Below are 25360 nucleotides of genomic sequence, written 5' to 3'. Positions count from 1 at the left end.
TGGCTGCTGGAAATGGGGCCTGTCTAGATTTGATCACCAATGATTTTTTTCAAATAGTCATGGTGCTGTTTTTTACACCAGTAATATCCTGACTATACTTTGTGATCAGTTGAATGCCACATTGGTGAATTAAAGTACCAATTTCCTTCCTTTTGGCCACCAGTGTATGTATATATATATATATATATATATATATATATATATATATATATATATATATATATATATATATATACAGCTCTGAAAATGAACATTTTTGTTTTATTCTATAAAGTACTGACAACATCACAGATTCTTCACCAAATTTCACAGTGGGTGCGAGACACTGTGGCTTGAAGGCCTCTCCAGGTCTCCGTCTGACCATTAGACGACCAGGTGGAGGATTGGTGATGAACTGGGGGTGCTTCAGTAAGGCTGGAACCGGGCAGATTCGTCTTTGCGAAGGACACATCGTACAAGGTTATCCTGGAAGAAACTTGCTTCCTTCTGCTCTGACAATGTTCCCCAACTCTGAGGAATGTTTTTTCCAGCAGGACAATGCTCCATACCATACAGCCAGGTCAATCAAGGTGTGGATGGAGGAGCACCAGATCAAGACCTTGTCATGGCCAGCCCAATCTCCAGACCTGAACCCCATTGAAAACCTCTTGAATGTGATCAAAAGGAAGATGGATGCCCACAAGCCATCATACAAAGCCGAGCTGCTTGAATTTTTGCACCAGGAGTGGCATAAAGTCACCCAACAGGGGCAGTGGTGGCTCAGCAGTCAAGGCTCTGGGTTATTGATCAGAAGGTTGGGGGTTCAAGCCCCAGCACTGCCAAGATACCACTGTTGGGCCCTTGAGCCAGGCCCTTGACCCTATCTGCTCCAGGGGTGCTGTATCATGGCTGACCCTGCACTCTGACCCCAGCTTGGCTGGGATATGTGAAAAAAAAGAATTTCACTGTATATGTGCGAATGTGTGATAAATAAATATAATTATTATTACAACAGCAATGTGAAAGATTGGTAGAGAGCATGCCATGATGCATGAAAGCTGTGATTGGACATCAGGGTTATTCCACTAAATATTGATTTCTGAACTCTTCCTAAGTTAAAATATTAGTATTGTGTTGTTTAAAAATGAATATGAACTTGTTTTCTTTGCATTATTCAAGGTCTGAAAACACTGCTTTTTTTTATTTTTTTTTTTTTTTTTTTTTATTTTGACCAGTTGCCATTTTCTGCAAATAAATGCTCTAAATGACAATATTTTTATTTGGAATTTGGGAGAAATGTTGTCAGTACTTTATAGAATAAAAAATAAAAATTCATTTTACTCAAAACACATACCTATAAATAGTAAATCCAGAGAAACTGATATATATATATATATACACACACACCACCAGTCAAAAGTTTTGAAACACTTGACTGAAATGTTTCTCATGATCTTAAAAATCTTTTGATCTGAAGGCATGCTTAAACATGCTTAAATGTTTGAAATTAGTTTTGTAGACAAAAATATAATTGTGCCATCATGTTAATTTATTTCATTATAAAACTAAAATGTAATTTAAAAAAAAAAAATAAAATAAAAAAAAATTCTTGAAATTGATGACTTGGACCAAATAATAAAGAAAAGCAGCCAATAAGTGCCCAACATATAGATGGGAACTTCAGTACAGTTTAAAAAGCATCCTCAGGGTGATACCTCAAGAAATTGGTTGAGAAAATTATTAAAAATCTCTTGTAATATCTAATTCTTAAAGAGTTCATTAAATGGCGATAAACCGAAAAAGAGCACAACAATGTATTACATTTTTGAAATGCGAAAGCGTATGTCCCTCTTCTCACCCTGTAGTCGGTATGTTGACAGCGTGTTGCGCGGGTTTATGTTCCGCGGGACTGCAGACGGCTCACAACAACATTGCTTTTCATCGTCATATTGGAGTAATATTTTCCATATTCAGAGCACAAAATGAGTTTATGGGTCGACAAATACAGACCATCGTCTTTGGCTAAGCTCGACTATCACAAGGAGCAAGCAAATCAACTCAAAAGTCTGGTAAGACTGCAGAAACAGAAGATAAATAGTTTCAAATTCAAATAACTGAATTAAAACTACATTCTGTGCAAGTCACTGAGCCCTCTGAAGAAATGTGTCCTTTGAAATAGTCTATTAATTAATTACATGCATGTACTATATACTTTTTATAATTAAAACATAGCTTATAGTAAACAAGTGGTAGCTATCTTTAAAGTAATACGTTTACGGTTTGATATTGCAGGTCCAATGCGGTGATTTTCCACACTTAATGGTTTATGGACCATCTGGTGCTGGTAAGAAAACCCGCATCATGTGTCTGCTGAGGGAGCTGTATGGCCCTGGGGTCGAGAAACTCAGGATCGAGCACCAGTCTATCACGGTATACAAAGCAATTCCTGATCAGTGATGTCAGATGATTTAAGCAATTATTAATCATATGGCTTAACATAAGTGTGTCTCTTGTAGACTCCATCTAAAAAGAAACTTGAAATCAACACCATTGCCAGCAACTACCATCTAGAGGTGAATCCAAGGTAACTAAAAGTTGCATTCAACTGCAGTTCCACGGTGTGTACTGTATGTCATTTATGTTTTGAGCCTTCACTAACAGATCACTCATGTCTGGCCTGTTTTTCCTCAGTGATGCTGGGAACAGTGACCGTGTGGTCATTCAAGAGCTGATAAAAACTGTCGCTCAGTCTCAACAGATTCAGTCCAGTGCTCAGAGGGAGTTCAAAGGTTTGGCTTTGTTCATTCATTGGCAGTTCTTCATACTGTGTTAGATCATTAATCTGATTTGTGCAGAAGACTTGATTTGATTATATTTCATTAAAGTTATCATGGACACAATATATAGCTATCAGTAATGGTAATGATGTTCCTGGTGTTATCACAGTGGTGCTATTGACTGAGGTGGACCGGCTCACTAAAGATGCGCAGCATGCCCTGCGCCGTACGATGGAGAAGTACATGTCTACCTGCAGACTGATCCTATGCTGTAACTCCACCTCTAAAGTGATCGCTCCTATCAGGAGCAGGTGTCTGGCTGTAAGAGTCTCCCTGCCTAGTGTGGAAGAGGTGCGGATGCACTTTCTATCGTTATAAGATGTTATAATGTGTTTGCCCATGCACAAAACAATTATTTTTACTCACAAGTACATATACATGCTGTATGTCCAGCTAAATCCCTATCAGAACTGGATTTCTATATTTGATAAATAATCCTTCAAGGTTTTTAAGTGTTTTCTCACTGACATCTGAAACTGATAGTTCCTCCTCCCCTCCTCTCAGGTGTGCAGTGTTCTGTCAGGTGTGTGCAGGAAGGAGGGACTGCTACTTCCTCCTGAGCTGGCCAAACAGATCGCTGAGAAGTCTGGCCGCAACCTTCGCAAAGCCCTGCTGATGTGTGAGGCCTGCAGGGTACAGCAGTAAGTGAAGTCAGGCTTATTTCTGTGTATTTCTAAGCCTTGGCTGTTTTTAATTATTATAAAAGGAATAGTTTACCCCCTCATACCATCCCAGATGTGTATGATTTTCTTTCTTCTGTTGAACACAAATGAAGGTGCGTACAATGCAAGTGAATGGGTACCAAAATGTTTAAGCTCCATAATACACAAAGTCAGCATAGAAGTAATCTGTAAGATTCCAGTTGTTTAATCTATTTCTTCCAAAGTGATATGATAAGTCTGGGTGAGAAACAGATCAATACTTAAGTTCGTTTTTACCATAAATTCTTCTCCCTGCCCAGTAGGTGGCGATATGAAAGAATGCAAATCGCCAAAAACAGAAGAAGAATGTAAAAGTGAAAGTGGAGATTTATAGTAAAAAAGGACTTAAATATTGATCTGTTTCTCACCCACACTTATCATAATACTTCTGAAGAAAACAATTTAACCACTGGAGTCTTATGAATTACTTTTATGCTGCCTTTGTGCATTTTTTGAGCTTCAAAATTTTGGATGCATTCACTTACATTGTGAGGACCAATAGAGCTGAAATATTCTTCTAAAATCTTCATTTGTGTTCAGCAGAAGAAAGTCATACACATCTGGGATGGCATGAGGGTGAGTAAATGATAAGAAACTGATTTATCCCTTTAAGAAGGACTTCAATATCAATATTAATGTTAAATAGAAATTAATGACTATTTGTTCTCTATTCAGGTATCCATTCTCTCCAGACCAAGATATCCCTGAAACTGACTGGGAGGTGTACCTTAGAGAGACAGCTAATGCTATTGTCAGTCAGCAGAGCCCTCAAAGGTCAGAACAAACATGCATCTGTTGAAGCAAAAAGTAAAAATTCGAGCTGTCTGGCTGTGTCTATTAAAATGCAGGGCTTATCAACATCACAAGAATTAGGAAGTCTCTTGTAAAACTAAATACACAGCTAAATTGTCTTCCATTTATGTTCTTGCAGACTTCTGGAGGTTCGGGCACGAGTGTACGAACTTCTTACTCACTGCATCCCACCAGAAGTCATCATGAAGGTACATTTGTATATTTGCTTTTTTTTTTTTTTTTTTTGCTGTGCAATAGAATAGAAGTCACTGTCTGATTTAGGTCAAAAGTTACCAATTGGTGACCAATTACTGCATTAACACTTTATCCTTCCATGGTATTCCAGGGCCTGGTGACAGAGTTGCTTAGTAACTGTGATGGGCACCTGAAAGCTGAAGTGGCTCAGATGGCTGCATACTATGAGCACAGATTGCAGCTGGGCAACAAAGCAGTTTACCACCTGGAGGCCTTTGTAGCCAAATTCATGGCAATATACAAGAAGTTTATGGAAGATGGACTTGACAACTTCATGTTCTGAGCCATTGTAGCCTAAAAGAAATAAGATATATAAAGATAACTGACTGTTTTTTTGTTTTGTATAATAAAAGTTTTTCCAGATGTTTTTGACTTGTTATTGGCCTTTTGGAATGTGATAATAGAGGTAGTGCATTGCATGGTTGGAAGTAAGATTCAATTTATGCTGTGAGATGAATGAATGCTTGTCTTATTTATAAACACATAGAAGCAAAAGATATTGAGAACATGCAGCCTTCCTTTTATAATTTCCTTCCTTCCTTTGGATCAAAAGATTTTTAAGATCATGAGAAACATTTCAGGCAAGTGTTTCAAAAGTTTTGACCGGTAGTGTATATGTGTTATTTTTGTAAGACCTCAAGATGTGACATGTTTATGTAACTAGTTAAGCAGATAAATATATCCAAAAGTGTTTTCTTTTTAATATACTATGAAATAAGCGCACATTAAACTGTTTAATCATTCCAACCACAGTACGGTCATCTTTGTTCTTTTAATTAAACTGCTGTGCAAATATCTTTCTCCAACAAATAAATGTAGTCTTTTTACACTAAATATATAGCTGGGTCTTTGCCCCTGTAGTGTCCATAGGGAAATACTGTAACCACCACAATTTAAGAATGTGTTACAAGTGGTAATGTGAAGGGTCATTTTAAAATAGCATTAATAATAGATGATTCCAAAATCAACATCTGGATTACAACTGCAGTAAGCAGAGAATCCCTTCACATTAAAGGTCATATTAAAATATTTATTTAAAATCTAGCCCCTTCAGTTTATATTTATTAGCCAGTCAGCATTCTCCTGCAATATTTTGGATACTGATTTGCATAACCACTGATGTAACATTAACAGAATGTCGGTGCTTGTACTTGCAAATGTCTGATTTTCAACCCTTCTTTCTCATTGTTGCCATATACCAACCATTAAGAAGAATAAATAAATAAAAAGAGAGGAGTCCAACCAAGCCAATAAACTTTTTTCTTTCATTGTTTGGTGGGTAATTTGTGCCTCTTGATATCATAGTAAATCAAAAGGCACATTGTAATCAGCATACAAGTTGTCACCCGAGAAAGAAAGCTGACGGTGGGCTGCTTGGCTAGGATGTAAAACCCAGAGCAGCGCACTAAAGAATGGGTACACTGCTGGGGAATTGTGCCCAGGGCAGGAAAGCCATTATGGTTGATAATGTTTCTAGAATGGTCTAGTGAAGATTTGAAATGACTGTACATGCCAAAGCCTGGGTCATGTTGGTTGTTGAATGCATAAGCAAAATAGCCTTTTAGATTGACGCCATCCAGTGCTAAAAAAAACAAGGTTAGAAAAAGATTAAACTCTGATGCTAACAACTATGTATCTGTGACATAACTATAAAACAAATTCAGATGACAAGGTAAATAAGTCCTTGTCAGGGTCTGCGAATAGTAAACAAACATTTTTCCAAAGCTTTCAAAACGCTCTGTTTTTGGAGGAGGAAAACGCCTTTCTAGTGTGGATGAACAGAATCAATGTGTTTTCAAACTAAAACGTAATTGTGTGGACATGGTCTAAGACTGTCAATCAATTTAAAATGACATTTGCCAAATAATTAATACAATTATTCACAATTAATCACATATAATAGATATTTTCTGAGAAAAGTTGATACAGGTGTGTGGCAGCGGGGGCGTGGTCAAGCATCTCTCCGGAGAGAGAGAGAGCGGTAAGGGCGCTTACACCTGAGCTAAATTATGTCTAACACCTGTCTCTAATTTCAGTGAGCATGGGGAGAGCGGCTTGAAAGAGCCACACCACCAGCAGTCAGGGATAGAGAGAAACAAAGTGTGCAGCATGGTCAAACTGTTTCCGTTACATGTTGAAGCTATTGAGTGTTTTGTGAAGAAGTTTGTTTATTTTTGAGAGTGAATGACTGAACTGAGTGAAAACCCTGAAAGAGTGAATCTGTTGCACAGAAGAGAATAAAACACCTACCTGAACCAGGAAACCTTGCTTCTTGCCTCCTCCTTCCATTGAGAAGTGTTACTCTGGTGCCTAAACCCGGGATTAGTTCGAAGATGGACGGAAGTCACCCCGTAGAGTCCTCCCAGTTGGCTGAGATCCTCCAAGCCCTCGCTGGCTTACATCGGAACCACCAGCAAACCCTGCTTGAGCTCCGGCAAGATCAGGATCGCTGGTTTGTGGAACTCACAGCCGTGACCCCGGACAACCACATGCCGTTGCCCCCGCCTGCGTTACAGAAGATGGCGGACGACCCCAAGGTGTTCCTCCACTTGTTTGAACGCACCACCGAGATCTGGGGCTTGCCGCTCGGCCAGTGGGCGGCCCGACTTATTCCGCTGTTGTCCGGGGAAGCCCAGCTCGCGGCTCAACAGCTGCCGGCAACAAGCCTCCTGGCTTACGGAGATTTGAAAAAAGCCATCCTACAACGGGTTGGGCGGAGTCCGGAGGAGAATCATCAACTCTTCCGGAACCTGAAGCTGGAGAGCTCCGACCGCCCGTTTGCCTTTGCCCAACGGCTCCGTGACGCCTGCCGAAGATGGTTGCTAGCGGGGGAACGCGGTGTCGACGGGATCATCGACCAGGTGGTACTGGAGCAACTAATACATCGATTGCCAAAGGGGACGGCGGAGTGGGTCCAGTGCCACCGCCCGGCGTCGCTGGAGGAAGCCGTCCGGCTTGCGGAGGACCACATGGCGGTGATCCCGAGGGCGGAAGAGACCTCCTACTCTCTCTCTCCTCCCCCTGTCTCATTCCCCTCCCCTTACTCCTCTCTCCCCAGGGCCCGTTCCTGCCGAAGCAAGTGCGGGTGTAGCGCCTGGGCCAGCCTGCTGGAGGTGCAGGGACCCGGACCACTTCCGGGATCAGTGCCCTCTGATGGAGCTGGAGACAGTGGTGCGTGTCTCGGACCTCCTGCAGGCTGCCCCCGACCGGGCCGGAGCGTACCGGATACCGGTAAGTGTCAGGAGGGTTACTCACCAAGGGTTGGTGGACACCGGGTGTAGTCAAACCACTATCCACCAATGCTTGGTTCAACCCGAGGCTTTGGGCACAACTAAAACGGTGAGGGTGAAATGAGTGCACGGGGATATTCACAAGTATCCGGTAGTGACCCTGACCCTGAGAAGTGTTACAAGGTGGTAGTTCAAGCCTGAATTGTTCTGATGGTATTCCTTTTTGCAGAATTTGCTTACAGGTCAGGGGGCATGAATTATTCATTTGCGTTCATTTTCTTATCGCATTATTTTTTCTTTTTTGTATAATTAAACATGCAATATTAATTCATTAAATTGACAGGCCTAAAGTTTACACAACATTTTAAGGTGACTTACATTTCAAGGCCTCATTAATGTAGTTGTACAGGTAGTAAACGCACAATCCTTAAACCTAGCAGTATCCTCTTGAACACCACTGGCCATCATGTAAATGGGAACACTTTTATATCTAGAGTTAACCCAATTAAGTGCCTTGCGAAGACGCCAGGGGACCACAGGAGAGTTGCGTCTCGGTGACATGATCCAGGTGACGTCAGATATCAACTGCACCTGCTGCTTGTCTTTGAAGGTGTATTTGTCCTCTACTCCATCATATACCATTGAGGTAGTAAAGTGGCTGATGGCAAAGAAATCAAAGTTTCCTTTAACCAACTGGTGATCCTCTTTGCTGAATGTTGGTAAGTGATAGTTGAAGAGATCTATATCTGTTTCGCTGTTGGAGCCAGCTACGCATTACTGCCGGATAATCATCACTGCCAAAGATGGGCTCCGCAAACCAGCCAACTCAAAAGTCAAGACTCGGTCTGCAGGCTCCACGTCTTCTCGGTTGAAAGAAAATGCAGGTTCGACCCAGTCCATATGAAGAACCAGTGATGCCTTACCACCTTGAGCTTTGCGTAACTCCCCATTACAGATGCACAAAGCTAACACACGGGCACAGAGAAGCTGATGGCCCACTGCATATTCAAGTTCTTCATCACTGGGCTCAATCAGCGTAATCCACAGCTTTACATGAGTTCCAAGCCATTGGAAACACAACCTGGCATAATTGGCAAAGGCTTGGACTGTCTTCTCACTTTGCCAGCCCCCACTAGCCTTCATGGGTGCAGGTTGGCTGGACAGTTTACCAGTATGGTGCCAAAGGGTCACAACTGGGGTTACGTCTACCTTTCATAGCTCACTAACAAAGCAATGGTAGTAGCTTATCAGAGTTTCGTTATGGTCAGACACTTGGCCTGTTGAAATGATGGAGGATCAGTTGAGGGAGAAATGGAAGTGTGAGACCTGCATGCGCTGCACATCAGAAACCTCTTGGCGAATGCTGGCATAATCTGCGCAATGCCCTGCGCATAGCGGGAGCCTTTACACCTGGGACCTTTTTTAGCTCTCCATTACCCAAAATGTTTCAGATGTAAACACTGGGGTCTGCAAACTGGGTAGGTCTGGTTTCAACCTTCAAAAGTGGATTGAAACATTCAAATTATTTCAGTTGAGATATGAAGCAAATTCATGTATTTAATTAAAGTAGGTTGAATTGAATTAAATTTAGTTATATACTGTATATATGCAAAGACAGACCGATATATTGGTTTTACTAATAAATCGTTGCCGATAGTTGCTTTTTTGAACTACCAGTGATCTGCAAAAATCTATGCCAATAGTTGCCAAAATAGCTGTGGCCTCCAGTGGTGAAATAAAAACTATTACTGACTGATAACATATTTTTATCCTCACATCAATTAAAATGTGGTTATTTTGATTAGATAAATCAAGTGGTCCAAAAAAGAAAAGGCATAAATGAGGGCATAAAAAGAAATATGCGACTATATGAAAAACGTGCTCAATCAGCACATACATTGTGTCTCCAACTTCATATCTTGTTAATAATAATAATAATAATAAACCTCAGCTGGTTAAATATATACAGTAGCGGCCTTTTCCACAACCTTAATTATCGATATCGACAAAATCCACTATCAGTTGACAGTATATATACAGTATATATTGACAGTATAGTATACTGTATATATATGTATATACAAACACACACACACACACACACACACACACACATATATATATAGTACAAAAACAAGGATATTTGTGAATTAACTACCCGTGTCAGCATTTTAATCTGAATTTATCCAAATGACCTTTCATTACTTATTTACTGTAGATTAAATATTAATTTCTACTTCCCAGCACAAAACCTATCAATATTAGTTATTTATGTGTAGTACTAGTCAAGATTTAAAATGAGTAAACGAAGTAAGTTTTAGGGGCCAATGTTTAAACAAAAAATATATTGTAATAACGGTAATATTAATGACTAAAGGCTTAGAATTTACATTCTTAATTAACGGCGGAATTGCAAACAGATGCATTGTCTATTGTTATTTGGCTGATGAAAGCTGCAATTAATTTATTATCTATGTATTCCATTTTAAGAGTGTAGTCCATCCTTTGACCAAGGTGATGCAGGCAGAAGTCAGTAAGGTGCTCTGCAGTTCGACTGTAAGCTTGTGGCAGATTAATTTCCGGTGGAGTTCATCTTAAGTCCAAGTTTCAGGCAGTGTCCAGTAACGTATCCCATATCTGAAAGCAGGGCCCCATTTTCCAAGGAATAACTTAAATTCACTTAAATCATGCAACCGTTTCAACACCTACCTTGTGTCATTCAGGTGAATGGTGTCAGGAGCACAACCTCTCCCTCAACGTCAGTGAGACAAAGGAGCTTGTGGTGGACTTCAGAAGAAAAGACAGAGAACACAGTCCCATCACCATCAATGGAGCACCAGTGGAGAGAGTCAGCAGCTTCAAGTTCCTGGGTGTCCACATCACTGAGGAACTCACATGGTCAATCCACGCTGAGGCCGTTGTGAAGAAGGCTCATCAGTGCCTCTTCTTCCTGAGACGGCTGAGGAAGTTTGGAATGAACCGCCACATCCTCACATGGTTCTACACCTGCACTGTAGAGAGCATCCTGACTGGCTGCATCTCCACCTGGTACGGCAATAGCACCGCCCACAACCGCAAAGCACTGCAAAGGGTGGTGCGAACTGCCAGACACATCATCGGAGGTGAGCTTCCCTCCCTCCAGGACATATATACCAGGTGGTGTGTGAAAAAAGCTCAGAGGATCATCAGAGACTCCAGCCACCCGAGCCATGGGCTGCTCTCACTGCTACCATCAGGCAAGCGGTATCGCAGCATCAGGACCCGCACCAGCCGACTTCATGATAGCTTCTTCCCCCAAGCAATCAGACTTTTGAACTCTTGATCTCCCATGATCAATATAAATCAGCACTGCACTTTATTAATCTTATTATCTCACACTGGACTGTCATAAATTATATTATTATTATATTATATTCTCTCTTAACAACTGACTATCAACCGACGCCTGAATGTCAATACAGTACAATACAACCTACTGTACATTCTATATATACTATATATACTTTTTTATTGTATTGTGTGTATTGTATACTGTACAGTGTATGTTATTATTTGTATATTGTGTTGTGTGTAATTATGTGTATATTAGACTTTAATTGTGTTGTGTTAATCTGATGTTTATTGTAGATTGGTATATGTCTCATCACTGTCACGACTGCTATGTTGCTCGGAACTGCACCCAAGAATTTCACACACTATTGCACTTGTGTATATGGTTGTGTGACAATAAAAGTGATTTGATTTGAGTGGAAATCACAAGCCTTGTGTTGCTGGGCTTGTCACTCAGTCACCTGTTAAAGGTCAGTTTCTTGTGTGAATTTATGTTGATGGTGATGCATAATGGATTTTCCATATCACAAAAACATGTTTCCAGCAAATAGGAGGAAAAAAAGATGCAATGAAAATGAATGGTGACTAAGGGGATACATGCTTCATAGTGCAATGAAATTCATCTGGAAGTATATAGAGCTGTTCAGCCGTGATGACAATTTATAGGTGAACCCGTAAATCTAATTCACCATGGGTTCCCTCTGGATTTTCCTATGGGTTTTTCAACTTATGAGAAAAATAAGGTCTGTGGTACACATTACTTGACGATATGTGGACGTTTTGTTCTACAAAATGAATTACACATGTGAATTTTGAAGCTGGCATATGTTTAAAAAAAAATAGTGATCTCCGATCACGATCATTCAAGAGTGGTTCAGGGAGCATGAGGAATCATTTTCACACATTAATTGGCCACCACAGAATCCTAAACTTAACCCAACTGAAAGTTTTTGGGATGTGCTCGAAAAGACTTTACAGAGTGGTTCGACTCTCCCATCATCAGTACAAGATCTTGGCCAAAAAGTTTCGCAACTCTGGATGGAAATAAATGTCGTGACGTTGCATAAGGTTGTCGAAATAATTCCACGACGAATGCATGCCGTAATCAAAGCTAAAGGCGGTCCAACTTAATATTACAGTATGCATTTGTTTTGGGCCAGGCAGTGTAATTTGCCTTTATCCACTGGTATTTACTTTAGTGAAAATAAAATGTCAAACCTTTTACTGTATTATAGTTCATAACCTTTTGTTCTGTTTAACTTTTGTAGATTGAATCATAACAGAGGGTTTTAAAATCCACTTTTTATTTCCCTGTACTTACTTGAATGCCTAGCAACAGCCTGATTACCTCACAAATTATTATTGTGTTTATGATCTCCACAGCACATTTCGTAAAAGACTATTCTGTAATTAGGTAGTTGGCAAATAACATGTCTACAGCCATCTTTACACTGCAAAGGTGGCACAGAAGAATTTTGAGCAGGTACTGAGCAGCTTTAATTTGGCTGTCTATAAGACCTTTTTTATCTCAACATGAAGAATTTAGTTTAATAGGTTAAGAAACACCTATATATATATATATATATATATATATATATATATATATATATATATATATATATGTGTGTGTGTGTGTGTGTGTGTGTGTGTGTGTGTGTGTGTGTATGTATGTATGGTGAATATTTTGGACACTGTCTGGTAAGTTTTTCACCATCTTGTAGGTTTTTCAAATGGCCTTTCTGTAGTTCACTTACTGTAAATAGACCTGCAGCATTACACAATAATTTTTAAAAGTACAAATATACCACATAGTCTCTATTTTAATATTAGGTCTTAAATCATGTATTAAAAATAAATGGATATCTTAGATTTTGTTTATTTCTTTAAACCACAGTCTATTTTTTAACAGAAATTCAATCTGAAATTAAAGGAATTCTCCAGGTTTAATACAAGTTAAGCTCACTTGATAACATTTGTGGCATAATGTTGATTACCACAAAAACTGTATTCTAACTGGCCCCTCCTTTTCTTTAAAAAAAAAAAGCAAACATTTGGGTTACAATAAGGCACTTGGGGCCAATCCGTAAACGTTAAAATACACACTGTTTCAAAAGTATAGCCACAAGACATAAACAATGTGCATGTTAACATGATTTTAGTGTGATAAAATCGCTAACTTACCTTTTCTGTGCAAAGATATATCCAGTTTTACAACTTCGCTGCCATTACAATGTAATGCCAGAAACCCTAAAACCTCAAACGACTGTAAATCAATTATTTAAATGACTTTACAGCTCAAATGATACGAGTTTTCACAGAATAATTAATGCAAGTGCTTTTATAAAAATATAAGCTTTACATTTCTGCATTTAGACCCTCCAAAAATTGGCCCCGTTCAGTTCCATTGTAAGTGCCTCATTCTGTAACCTCGGTTTTTGCTTCTTTTTTTTTTTTTAAGAAAAGGAGGGAAATAAGTCGAAATAAATTTTTGTGGTGATTAATATGCCTCAAATGTTGTCAATAGAGCTTAACTTGTATTGAACCAGGAATATTCCTTTTATAAATAGATTGGTAAGGGAGAGCGACCATTACCTGTATGAACTGAACTCATCTGCATTCTTTCCCTGAGAGCCACACCTGATTTTCGCGCCCATTTCCAAACCAATTAAGCGAGCTGCTCGTGATCCAAGAGGTCATAAATATTTAACAGCGGCCTCCCTCGTTATCTTGCCACAATGGAGGAGTTTTTCATTCCACTTTACAACTGTGGAGGGTTTCCTGGCTACTTCTCTTTTTATCACGACAACCCGAAATACAAGCACCAAAACTGGAACAGAAAGGGAAACAACGTGTATGTGCCGCCAGATGCCCCCGACTATTTCAACGTTTATAAGCGTGCTCAGTTAAAAGCGATATTATCTCAGGTGAACCCTAACCTAACCCTGTGCCTCTGCAAAGCCAACACAAGGGAGTTCGGTGTTCAGGTGAACTCAAAGGTAGATGCCACTGTGCAGTGCTCGCTCGGCCCCAAAACTAGCGTGACCATACGTCCTCTTTTTCCCGGACATGTCCTCTTTTTCGGACCTTAAAAAAGCGTCCGGCCGGGATTTCTAAATTTGCGAAAATGTCCGGGATTCAGCTTTAGTTGCATTATGATGTGCATCTGGTCTAATACTTTATTGTGAGTGCGCGCATATTTGCATTGTTTTAACCCCTTTGTAAGTCCCGCCTTCTCGCACACCAATTGGTCGATTATAAGAGGCTTGTAGCAACTATTGGCCAAATTCCTGCCTGTCAGTCTCTCCGCGAACACGCGAAGCGCTGTTGTGTTTGGCATCAAACAGTTGCTTGACAGTAGCAGCAAATGACAGCTGAATGGAAACAATGCCCAAACAAAAGTGCAAATTTAAAAAATTCCCGTGCTTTCGTCCAGGTCGAGATCCGTGGGAAGCAGAATGTATGACATGTAAAGCTGGCACTTATGTGTCAGTTGCTAATAAAGGTGCAAGTGATTTAGAAGCACACATTAGCTCTTCCAAGCATAAAGGGTCAGCAAAAGGTGAAAGTTCATCAGGTAAATTAACGGACTACTTTTTGCGACCAGGTAAAATTATCACATTGCTTCATTTTCCATGGCCATTCAAAATAATAGTAATAGTAAATGAAGGTACTCTCATTGCATCAAATATTTTATTTTAGTACATGGACATTCAAAAGAATGTTGGAATTTTTTATTTATTTATATATATTTATGTTATGCTAATAGAGTGTCTTTTTCACTGTATTAAAGTTTGCATTCATAGTAACACTGTTTTGAACCCTATTTGTATCACTGCAATAAGTGCAATATTCGAGGGGAATGTGCATTTGTGTGGTGCATCTCGGGAACCTCCAAGGTAAACCATCGTCTTATTGGCATTCAAAATACACCCCACCCCCCCAGATATTTAAACAGCATCATTCCTACAGGTGTACTTCAAGCAGCACTGCAGAAAGTGCCAAGCAGGACTTAATCCATATAGGGTGGAGTCCATTCAGTGCCAGGTAATGAGTTTTCCCCAACTTCTGTAGTTTCTTTGTGCTTTGAAGTCATTTGTGCAAGTCATTGAAGTCTACATTTGGTGTGTTTATCAGGTTTGCTTTAAGACTCATTGCTGCTATCAACGGAAGCAAAGGCTCATTGGCATGCGCTGTCCTCACCGTCATGAGCATTGTGGCCACTGTAAGGGCAAAAGTCTTTCCTGCGACACCATCTTCAGCTTCAAATACATAGTCTGATTGCTCTGGTCTGATCGATATTTTTTAGAGTCTGTGCATATGTGGCCCAAGGTTATATTGAGTGGGATGTGTTGTATTTTTTGTATTCCAATAAATTGTCTACATTTATTAGACTTAATAAAGTATTGCAGCATAATACCAGTGTCTGTGTAAAGTTTATGATTTGTGTAGGATTCTAGTTTCAACCTGTTTGTATGTAAATTGCATCAGCACATAATGCATCGCCATATCATGGACAATATAAATCATTATCAATGCATGACTTACGGAATCTTTGAATGTCCGTGATTATGACTTTTTGTATTTGTGTGGAGATGTCTAAATTCAGGTTCTAAATGTAAAAAAACATTGCTGCATCAACACTAATTTGCATAGAAATTTACTCAACTTTGTGTTGTTGGACACAAGCGTATCACATTGCCGATGTATGCTGTTACTAATGTTGCCTCAAATCACCCCACTCTCTTTGAAAATGAAGGACTTGCGGTCACTGTTGTTGCAAGTCTAAAGATTCAACAACTTTGACAAAAGTAACATGAAGAATGCACAAACTGTTTATTTCACAAAAGCTTTTTAAGTATTTACATTGGGAGGGGGAAAAACAATGACAGGTTTTCCAAAGAGGCTTTACAATGTGCAATCGGTCTCGGCATGCACTAGTGACAAGTACTAATCTTCACGTGATGCCTCCCTTTTCCACTTTATACAAATAACAATTTAATAAAATACAACTTTTAATAAATACAATTCAAAAGTAAATACAGTAATGCATGCTTGGCAACTTGACAAACAATTTCTGTTCAAACTGTTCAATGCAAACTGATATTTTAAATACAAATTTACCCTAGACTTGAACCTGTGTACAGTAGAGTGCAGAGCTTTGAGATAAACAGCCAAACAATCTCATATCAGCACATGAAGTAGAATCAGCTTCAGCAGTAACAGTTTATCAGTTTTACTAACAAATCGCTGAATGCCAACATTTTTGCTTGCCTCTATGTGCAGATGCAAAAGCTGATCTAGCGGTACATCAGTGATGGACAGGTTTCACAAAGACACAAGCTCTCACCTTCTAAACCAAACAACAGCTACAAGTATGGTGACAATGACCAAAGACATACAGACAGTATACTGTGTTGGCCTTCTCAGCCTCCTTTAGCTGCACAGCATGTCCTATTCGCAGAAATAGGACATGCTATATGATTGACATTCTTGAACAATTACAGTAGAAAGGCATCCATTTCAATGATCCGTCATTGCACATTTCCCACGTTCAAGGAATAGTTCACCCAAAAATGACAAATGTGCCATTATTTACTCACCCTGATGTTGTTCCAAACCTGTATGACTTTCTTTATTCTGTGGAACACAAAAAGAAAAACCTTTAATAGTCTTAGCAAATGTCTTGACCAAACACCATGATGTCCAACCTGTGCCGTAGTTGATTTGGGCACCTGGATACTCAGCCTATCAATATTTTGATCTGAAAGTGAATAAATTAAATTCAGTCTGTTCATCACAAAAAAAGTGATTGTATGGCTTCAGAAGACTTGGAATATAGTGCTCAAGTCATATTGATTATTTTTATTGTGGGTTAATAGTTGTTTCATTTTTTTCCCTCTATTTTGGAGCTTGACTGAGCTTAATTTGTATTGAAACCAGTATAATCCTTTAAAAATATTTCCTTCTGTGTTCAATGTAAAAAAAAATCTTATGGGTTTGGAGCGGCATGAGGGTTATTAAATAAGACTGAATTTTCATTTTAGGGTGAAATATTACTTTAACAACAAAACGAGCAGATGCCTGCAGTAGAAATTCTGACTTTGGTACTTCCTGTCCACAATGCAGCTTTGCTCTCAGTAGGCCTTTTTGTTTCTCATGGTTTACAACATGAAAATATCAACAAAGTGCAATAAGTAAAAGACGTGTTTTGAGTGACTCAATCCACGGAATCTCGCAGGAGCAATTCTGTTTCTCCATTATTGCTGCACATCTGAGGACTTGAAGATACACTCACTTTCAAGAGCCCCTTCCTGTTCAACACAGTCAACGATGCTCGTGCAAGTTTCCCTAAGAAGGGCACAAGTTTATTAGATACACCCTCTAAAGGGCAGCAGCACTCCCGTATGTCGCACTGGATTTGGGCGGAAGCGGGTGGCAGGAGTGGAGGATCATGGGATGAGGGATGGTGCAGGAGAGGTTGGGTGACTATGGGGGTATCCAGTGTTCGGGCGGCCCAGGCCAGGGCTGGTCCAGGGTGCTGCAGGCTTCCTGTCAGAGACTCACTCCGGAAACGCTGGAGTCTAGGAGGCTGGATGAGATGACCTGGTACCCCTGAGCGCGGCGGATCATGTCGCGGATTTCTCCGTTGAGCTCCATGAGCTTTGTGCCAATCTCAGTCATGTCCTTGTTGGAGCCGACCAGGGCGAAGGTGCCAGTCTGACCCAGAGTCTGGTGCCGGAAGTAGACATAGAGGAGAGTCTGGATTTCGTCGTCTGAGCCACCACCGAAAATGTCATTCGGCCACAAACGTCTAAAAAGGAAATAAAAGTTTAAGTATGTCTACAGCAAAAAACTGTCACATTTACAAGAAAATTTTATTTTCAAGGGATAGTTCACCCAAAAATGAAAAGTCTGTCATCCTTTACTCACCCTCATGTTCTTCCAAACCCATTTGACTTTCTTCAGAACACAAAAGGGGATGTTAGGCAGAATGTTGGCCTCAGTCACTATTCACCTATATTGTATGGAAGATGATGCCATGAAAGTGAATGGTGACTGAGAATACAATTTTGCCTAACATAAGTGAGTTCCACAGAAGAAAGAAAGTCATATGGGTTTGAAACATGTACAGGATCGCAGAATTTCCTTTTTCTTGGTGAACTGTCCCTTTACGTACCCTATTAAAAGAGATCTGTCTCCCCCTAGTGGCTTTATAACTCCAGAGGAAACCCCAAAGAAAGTACTGTACAGAGTGTCACATCTCACCTGCACTCTTGAGTGTAGCGAATCGCCATACTGAACTCGTTGTTGTTCAAACACTCGAGGATGGCCTGCACAGCTACCTCTGAGCTGGGGAAGTTGGACTGGTTGCCATGCCTTTGCCGGTCCTCATCACCAGCTAATGAGGCTTCTGCTAGTCGCAGGCAATTCTTCAGGTCACTGAGTTCACGAGACATGTTCCACAGCTACAGATCAAAAGCACAAGATCAGAACTGGGTGCGTTATAATAAAATGAAAGGTCTTCTGGCTAGTGATTGGATAAGGCTTTCTTTTTATTTTTTTATTTTCTATTTTCTACGTTTTTTTTTTTTTTTTTTTGAGTGTACATGAATTTAAACATATTTTTCAAATTTTTTAAATTGAATTAATTACATGATATGCTGATTAATCAAATTAATCGCATATCAATATTTGTCAAGTAAGGCCCTCAAATAAAAATTATTCAATATATATTGTTTAAATAATTATAACTAATTATATTTAAATAATTCTAAATATTGTAGGTAATTATAATACATTACATTGTTAGGCAATACAAACAGTGGCTTTAGAAGACAATGCATTGTGTTTTATTTCTATTTCATTGAACATAAGCCCACCATTAGCTTACAGTTCACATCAATTCATATTGCGCTTGAATTCGTCAACATATTTGGGTACACTTATTAGTTTAAGGGGCTTTCTTAGGACCATGTGCAGACGGACACTTTTTGAGCATCTGCCTTTGGTTGCGTCATGTCAGCGTTGACGTAGTGTTTTTAGGACACGGTGTTAAACGTAGTTTGAAACTTTGAAAAGCACGTCTCAAGACCCCTGCTCGGAATTGTGCTCCATCCAGCTGTGCTTAAATGCAAGAACGTGTCCTAATCTTGTGCTGTCTGCTGTCAGTGAGTGAGGTTTGTCATCTGTCCAGCTGTGCATTGCTTTGAGTTGTGCTTACTGCCTTCTGCTGACTGAGACTGGTAAAAAAATGAATGTGGTTCTTCAAGCTTGAATTGCTCCAATGGTATAATTAACCTTATTGCTAGAGGTCGACTGATATTGTTTTTTTAATGGCTGATGCCGATTTCCAGAGAGCAGGGTGTCAGATAGGCAGATACAATCATGATATGTCACACAATTTAATATAATAGTAAATGACATATACATAAATTGGCTAAAAAAATTAACATTTATTTAGCATTACATTTACTCAAACTTTCATACAAAACTTTAACTTTGCAAAAATAAAATCATTAAAAAATAATGTTTTGTGTGTTTTAGATGGTAGATATCATTTTCTCCTGGTTTATCTTTAGTATTCCCATTTTAGTAATTGTTTGCACATAAAGAAATTGTAATATGTTAGGAAGAAAGAAATAACAACTCTATGTGTGCATTAGCAATCACATTTCTCATAAAAGGATCGAATCAATCTAATTGTACATATAGTGCACATTGAATATGACATTTACTTATAGCGCAATTGAAGCACTTTTACTTTGAAGTTGCACTATCAATCTGTCTGTTGTGGCTCAAGAAACGAATCGGCCAAACGGAAAAATTGATCGGCCGATGCCAATAATTTAAAAAATACCAAATATCTGCTGATTTATCGGCCTCGCCGATATATTGGTCGATCACTACACTTCAAAGGGAATGATTAATTTTTTACATTGGAAAGTTATTAAATGCACCTTTAAGTAAATACAAGCCGCAGTGTTTGTTCAGATTTAATTCAGGCTGATTTTAAGAATGCCCACTATACGAAAGATATTACAATCAATTGTTTTTGAAAAAGGGCTGACTGTGATGTGTCTCAAGGATTATGAGTTGTGTATTGTGTACCTCTGGCAAAGAGCTGATGGTGTTCACTTGTCCAATGAGTTTACAGTAGGACTGAAACAGCAGAAGGAGCTGAAAGTGAAGCTTGTACAGTCTCTGGCACAACTCCAGTTGCTTTGGAGGACACAGGGATACATTAGTCACATGACATGGTAAAGTAATAAGGCATATGCTCAAGCCATGAACAGATACAAATGGTAAATACCAAACTCTCCCATCCAATAAGCATGTTCAATTCATTGTTAAGTTATTGTCAGGTAAATTGAACTGTGAAAAAAAGCATGCACTAAACTCTAAAGCTGTAAACTAAGGATGTGCATTTTAACAGCCATTCCTTGTAAACACAGATCACTCGCTCTAAAAGATGAATAAGAGAGAACAGTTCTCAGTGTCAAACTTACAGCCAGAGTTTCCATTTGCTGCAGAGCAAGCAAGTCACAAAACAGGAAAGAGTTGAGAAGGGAGAAACAGACAGTATTAATACCCAGCATGCAATGTGTGCCAATAGTGTAGCATTGACACTGTGCCAAGAATCACATCCACATCATTAGTGGATTAGTGGCAGTCAAGAACCGACCCATATAAAACCATTTAGAAGATAAAGAGAATGAGCCACAGAGAGTAAAAAGACAGAGGAGAAGAGAGGGTTAAAAAGTAAAAATAATGCAAAATGGTTTTGCAGAAGAGTGAGGTATAGGGAGGTATACATGTCTGTTTTCATATAACTAATATTGATTAGTATACTCAATTAGTATATTGAAGACTGTTTTAAATAAGGCCAAACCTCAAATGTAAGCGCAGATCCGATAGGATCTATGTACGTATTCTAAATTTTATTTAAGTAGGCCCTATACAGTGAAATGATGGAAGGGCTAGCCTTCATTAATTATCCTGACAAACTGTGCTACTGAGGGACAAACACTGCTCATTCTTAGCTTTATTTTCTTATGTACATAAAGGAAGTTATATAGGAGGCTGTTTTCACCTTCTCCTCAGATTCTCCAGGCTGGCAGGTGATCACACTGTCACCAGAATAACTTGGAAATGTCACTTTACAGTTCTGCAACCACTGTTGAAAAAGGAGAGGATAAGGACTGAACTAACTTCAATCAAAACAGGTTAGTCTAACAACTGATTGTTTGACCATTATTCCAAAATAAATCATAATTTGGGCATATTCTGATAATGTATAAAGGTTTGCAGAGAATTATATGGAGCACCTACACAAACCTAGTGATCAAAAATGCTTCAATCTACAGTATGTACTGTAGTAGCTTCCAGTGCGTCAGTATGAGTATGGGTGGCAGACTAGGATGACTTACTGAGATGGCTGCTTCCGCCCGACTGTTGTATGTGTCTAGATACTCCTGCAGCTCAAGAACACAGAACTTCATCTTCTCTAGAAGCCCATAAGAAATGATCTACAAGATGACAAGAATACAGTTTGTCCACAAAATGATTTTTCACAATCATTTGAGAGGTCAATGATGTAGTCATGCAATTAATTTAGCACCATTGTCTTTTTGGTTTATAAATTCACTTACCGTTTCTGCATCCACATACAAAGTGGGACAGTCCAAGCAAATGGCCAAAATCTCTGATGACTGTACAAATTTGGACCCAATTCCCCTCAGGCCCTCTCCAAGGTAACTGGCAGCATCACTGGTCAGCGAGCAGAACTTATTCTGGATTTTCTGTAGAGGAAAATGAATTACAAAATTGCAGCAATTTACTTGGTGTAACAGTTTATTTCACACAAATTAAAAATTAGAGTAGATGGTCTAGTGATCCAAGGCACTCAGAGTAGGGTTTACATTTGTAAAAAGCCTTTATTAAGTCATGGCTATCGGATTAAAACATACCACAAGTCGACATGTTGTGGCTTACAAAGCCTTCATCATGTAAGCCACAATGCGTCAGTTTGTGGTATGTTTTAATATCTACTCTGAGTGCCTTGGACCACTATAGCATCTGAACAAAATATCCATTATCCAAAGAGCACCAGTGGGAATTATTACACACCCAAGTAGCACTCCTTGCATGCTGTGTTTGACTGTGATATTTCAGAGTATTTCGAATTAGCTGTTAAATGATCTTACAGATGGACAATCTGTTGTACACTAGCCAATGATACAGTAGCTGAGTAACCAATATGACAGCTGCATTTGATTTGAAAATCTGATCTTCCAACTACTTCTGAATTTGTGCTTATATTGTTCCCACTCCTTTTGACCAATGCATTTCCATGACTTTGTTTTTTATTACTAAATAAGGATTCTACTTACAAAGAGCCAATGAAATAGCCTACTTTAGAGCTGAGCATAACTAGAAAAATGTATATTCACAATAGAAATGTCAATAGAAATTTTTCCAGGGTTGGAAATCACAATTTAAAAACTTCCTGAAATTCCCAGGTTTTTGATGACTGTGGAAATCTTTTAGCATTCAAGAGTTAATCCAGGCTAGAATCAAACCTAAATGGATTGCTGAATAATATGGGTGCACCTATGTATCGGCTGCCGATATTTATCGACCAATTATTGACCAAATTAAAACTATAAGCATATCGGTTATAAGCATGAAAGCGTAGATATGAAAAACTGATGGTTTATTTATAATTAATTAGTAATTCACTTTGTAAAAACTCCAGAAATTATACAATCCAGAAATTATAATAGCCACAGAATGTAAAATGGTTGGCACTCCTAAAAACTGTCTCTTCACACGTTAATGCGGAAAGACAGATGTGAAAGCGGAACTTACATATATGAAGTGCAAAAATGTTTTATAAGTACAACATTTTTGTTTTCATATCAATCATCATGTTATCATATTTAGTACTTTTTTGTATCTCTTTTTTTTTGTTGTTGAATCATTTTATCTTGTATGTATCTTTCACTGTGGCTCTCTTTAAAATTATTGACTGTCATTTTCAATGGAAATTATTTATTTTTAGAACAGTAAAAATATTTTGTAACTCTTTGTTTATTTCTTAAGCTGTTCTAAGTAAAACAGTGATCTGATGACAAAATAAGGTAAGTTGCAAAATATCAGTATCCATATCGTTATCGACCTACAGTTTGTTAATATCGGTATCGGCTACAAATTTTCATATTGGTGCATCCCTGCTGAATAAATTAAGATATTTTCAAACATGACTAGTGTCTGTGTCGATATTCAAGAGGCACGTTACCTGAAACAGTGCGGAGAAAACGTGGAAGGTATAGACAGCGCAAGACCCATCTGTATCACACATCAGTTGGTTGATGTGACTCCGCCAGGCTTCCTCTGCGTCGTCACACACTGTAGGCTGAAATGCTGCCAAGATGGCAGAGAAGAAGGGGGAGGGTGGAGGAGGAAAGCCCAGCTCATCCAGATCATCTCGGTCCTCCCCAAAATGGTAGCTATGGAAAACAGAATATACCCTTCAATAACCATGCTAGTTTGCTTTGGAATACGCATTTCATTGCCACTCCCTCCTGCTATAAAACAGCACTGCAGTGTATCAGTTTTCACCTGGGCAGGGAGTTTGGGTTCTGGTTCATTCCAGAGCGGTCCTGGTCTGCCGGAAGGTCCAGATTGGTGCTGGACCCACAGTCAAACCTCATTGGGAGCTCACTCACACAAAATGACAAGTCATCCTCTTGGACGTTAGAGTCTTCATCTTCTGGCAAAACCTGTGAATATGAGAGAGGGTCATTTTAGATAAATATTCTCTTCTAAGTGTTTTCCTCTGCAAATCTAAACTATACCAGTCCTTAAATAATTCTCACAAAGAAACCAAAAATTGTTTAAAACTGCATGATAAAAGTAGATGTTTCAACACAGCTAGGTTCTAGGTTTGTTAATTGGCATTTGGACTCTGAGAAGAGGTTTTAAATGGCTTAATGTACTATTAAACATACGCGTGGCATGATATGGTCATCTGGTAGTGATGTTCCCAAGCAGGGTGTCGCAGCATTCAGAGAGTTTGGATCAGCTGATGTGGTGTCATAAGAAGTGGACAGTGAGTCTGTATGATTGGTGTCCTCTGATGGGGACAGGTTCATTGTCTGATATAAGAAAAAGCCCAGCTTTAGAAAATTACCTTACCAGACAGACAGACAGATAGATAGATAGACAGGCATACTAGTTGAGAGTGGGAGAGGCTTTGGCTGGTGGAATTGGACTCTTCCTCAGATGAGTCATCCGAGTCCTGCTGGGGGTCGTGGAGGCCAATGCAGGGGGTGCTGTCTGAGTGCTGACTCTCCTCCAGGAGCTCAGTCAGGTCTGTGCTGTCTAGAGAGCGCCGACGCACTCCCCAGTTAAAGTTATCCATACTCTCACCCTAAAAACACACATGCAGCACTGATTCAGCAATACACACCTACATGAGTTGATATATGTTTGGACTATTGCACCATTTCTGGCCAAAGGAAGTCCGGATCATGCAAAAATAAAGAACACATGCAAACACAGTAAACTGTTTTGTACATGTCAAATATACAATAGACCAATACCTGATAGTGTTTCAGCATTGCAAATGACTAAAAAAACCCACCAACCTCTTTTGTAGTATTGGGAAAACAAAGCCAAACACAACAATAGGGTAATTTATAAAGGCTTTATGGTCTTAAAACATATTTTCAAGTAAATAGGAAAGTATTTAGTAATCACCTAAATTTAAGATGTTTTCTACTTAAACAGCAGCGAGTAATGAGTAATGATTTAATGTGAATGAAACAAATTCCTTGGCATGAGATGCTATTAACATGCATTTCTACAGTATGTAACATGAAATCCACATATTGTACAACAAGAAACAAATCATCTCTTGAGCAACAGCAGCCTATGACAGATGAGAGCCTAGATGAGAGCCCTGACACACATCAAAGTGACTGTATGGACACAAGATCTCTGCCATTCACTAGGTCGCATGCTAATAAAGGCATTCTTACCTGCAGCTCCTAGGCAACACAGGAGAGAAAGAGATAGAGTGTTAGCCACACAGTGAGAAAGAACAGAGGAAACGCAATGGACACATTAGTCAGACAGAGAGAGGGTCAGGCAGTCTCTGATCAGCATAAGTAAAAGAAAGAAAGAAAGAAAGACAAAGGGTCTGTTCCAAAACCAAGTGAGCTGCCACCAGAGG

General features: G+C 39.3%; 3 protein-coding genes and 1 pseudogene across 7 annotated transcripts in view; 2 read left to right on the top strand and 2 right to left on the bottom strand.

The window, feature by feature from the left end:
• Positions 1-1852: 1852 nt before the first annotated feature.
• Positions 1853-5362, top strand: LOC127433503 (replication factor C subunit 3-like). Its single transcript, XM_051685466.1, has 9 exons — positions 1853-2048; positions 2272-2409; positions 2496-2563; positions 2671-2768; positions 2926-3107; positions 3321-3457; positions 4193-4291; positions 4449-4518; positions 4656-5362. The coding sequence occupies exons 1-9, from the start codon at positions 1962-1964 to the stop codon at positions 4845-4847; spliced, it is 1071 nt and encodes a 356-aa protein (XP_051541426.1). The 5' UTR covers positions 1853-1961; the 3' UTR covers positions 4848-5362.
• Positions 5363-5829: 467 nt separating this feature from the next.
• On the bottom strand, positions 5830-12568 carry LOC127433241 (klotho-like; annotated as a pseudogene).
• Positions 12569-13859: 1291 nt separating this feature from the next.
• LOC127433240 (zygote arrest protein 1-like) lies at positions 13860-15459 on the top strand. Its single transcript, XM_051684955.1, has 4 exons — positions 13860-14162; positions 14952-15020; positions 15094-15168; positions 15259-15459. Exons 1-4 carry the CDS (start codon positions 13860-13862, stop codon positions 15400-15402), a joined length of 591 nt encoding a protein of 196 aa, XP_051540915.1. The 3' UTR covers positions 15403-15459.
• A 479-nt stretch (positions 15460-15938) lies between these two features.
• Positions 15939-25360, bottom strand: part of LOC127433501 (protein furry homolog) — a 94695-nt gene continuing 85273 nt past the window's right edge. For 3 of the 5 annotated variants that reach the window (XM_051685460.1, XM_051685464.1, XM_051685465.1), the window contains exons 52-61: positions 24359-24556; positions 24135-24281; positions 23746-23906; positions 23423-23633; positions 21774-21923; positions 21552-21650; positions 21215-21298; positions 20233-20343; positions 18391-18590; positions 15939-17935 (exon numbers count right to left, since the gene is read on the bottom strand). In XM_051685460.1, the coding sequence (XP_051541420.1) occupies positions 17677-17935; positions 18391-18590; positions 20233-20343; positions 21215-21298; positions 21552-21650; positions 21774-21923; positions 23423-23633; positions 23746-23906; positions 24135-24281; positions 24359-24556 (1620 nt within the window). In that variant the 3' untranslated portion in view covers positions 15939-17676. Of the gene's footprint in view, positions 17936-18390; positions 18591-20232; positions 20344-20630; positions 20649-21214; positions 21299-21551; positions 21651-21773; positions 21924-23422; positions 23634-23745; positions 23907-24134; positions 24282-24358; positions 25176-25360 lie in introns of those variants that run through there. The other 2 variants (XM_051685462.1, XM_051685463.1) reach the window with 2 other exon arrangements.

The sequence above is a fragment of the Myxocyprinus asiaticus genome, chromosome 43, assembly GCF_019703515.2.
Source record: "Myxocyprinus asiaticus isolate MX2 ecotype Aquarium Trade chromosome 43, UBuf_Myxa_2, whole genome shotgun sequence".
NCBI lineage: Eukaryota > Metazoa > Chordata > Actinopteri > Cypriniformes > Catostomidae > Myxocyprinus > Myxocyprinus asiaticus.
The sequence above is the reverse complement of the archived record's forward strand: the minus strand, read 5'-3'. Positions and strand labels throughout refer to the sequence as shown.

What these genes read in the sequence shown, in the direction of transcription:
- LOC127433503 (XM_051685466.1), top strand. Translation starts at nt 1,962, where the DNA reads ATGAGTTTATGGGTCGACAAATACAGACCATCGTCTTTGGCTAAGCTC. An exon ending in AGTCAGCAGAGCCCTCAAAG is followed by an intron (nt 4,292 to 4,448) that starts GTCAGAACAAAC and finishes ATGTTCTTGCAG; the next exon opens with ACTTCTGGAGGTTCGGGCAC. An exon ending in CACCAGAAGTCATCATGAAG is followed by an intron (nt 4,519 to 4,655) that starts GTACATTTGTAT and finishes ATGGTATTCCAG; the next exon opens with GGCCTGGTGACAGAGTTGCT.
- LOC127433240 (XM_051684955.1), top strand. Translation starts at nt 13,860, where the DNA reads ATGGAGGAGTTTTTCATTCCACTTTACAACTGTGGAGGGTTTCCTGGC. An exon ending in CGCTCGGCCCCAAAACTAGC is followed by an intron (nt 14,163 to 14,951) that starts GTGACCATACGT and finishes GAACCCTATTTG; the next exon opens with TATCACTGCAATAAGTGCAA. An exon ending in GCATCTCGGGAACCTCCAAG is followed by an intron (nt 15,021 to 15,093) that starts GTAAACCATCGT and finishes TCATTCCTACAG; the next exon opens with GTGTACTTCAAGCAGCACTG.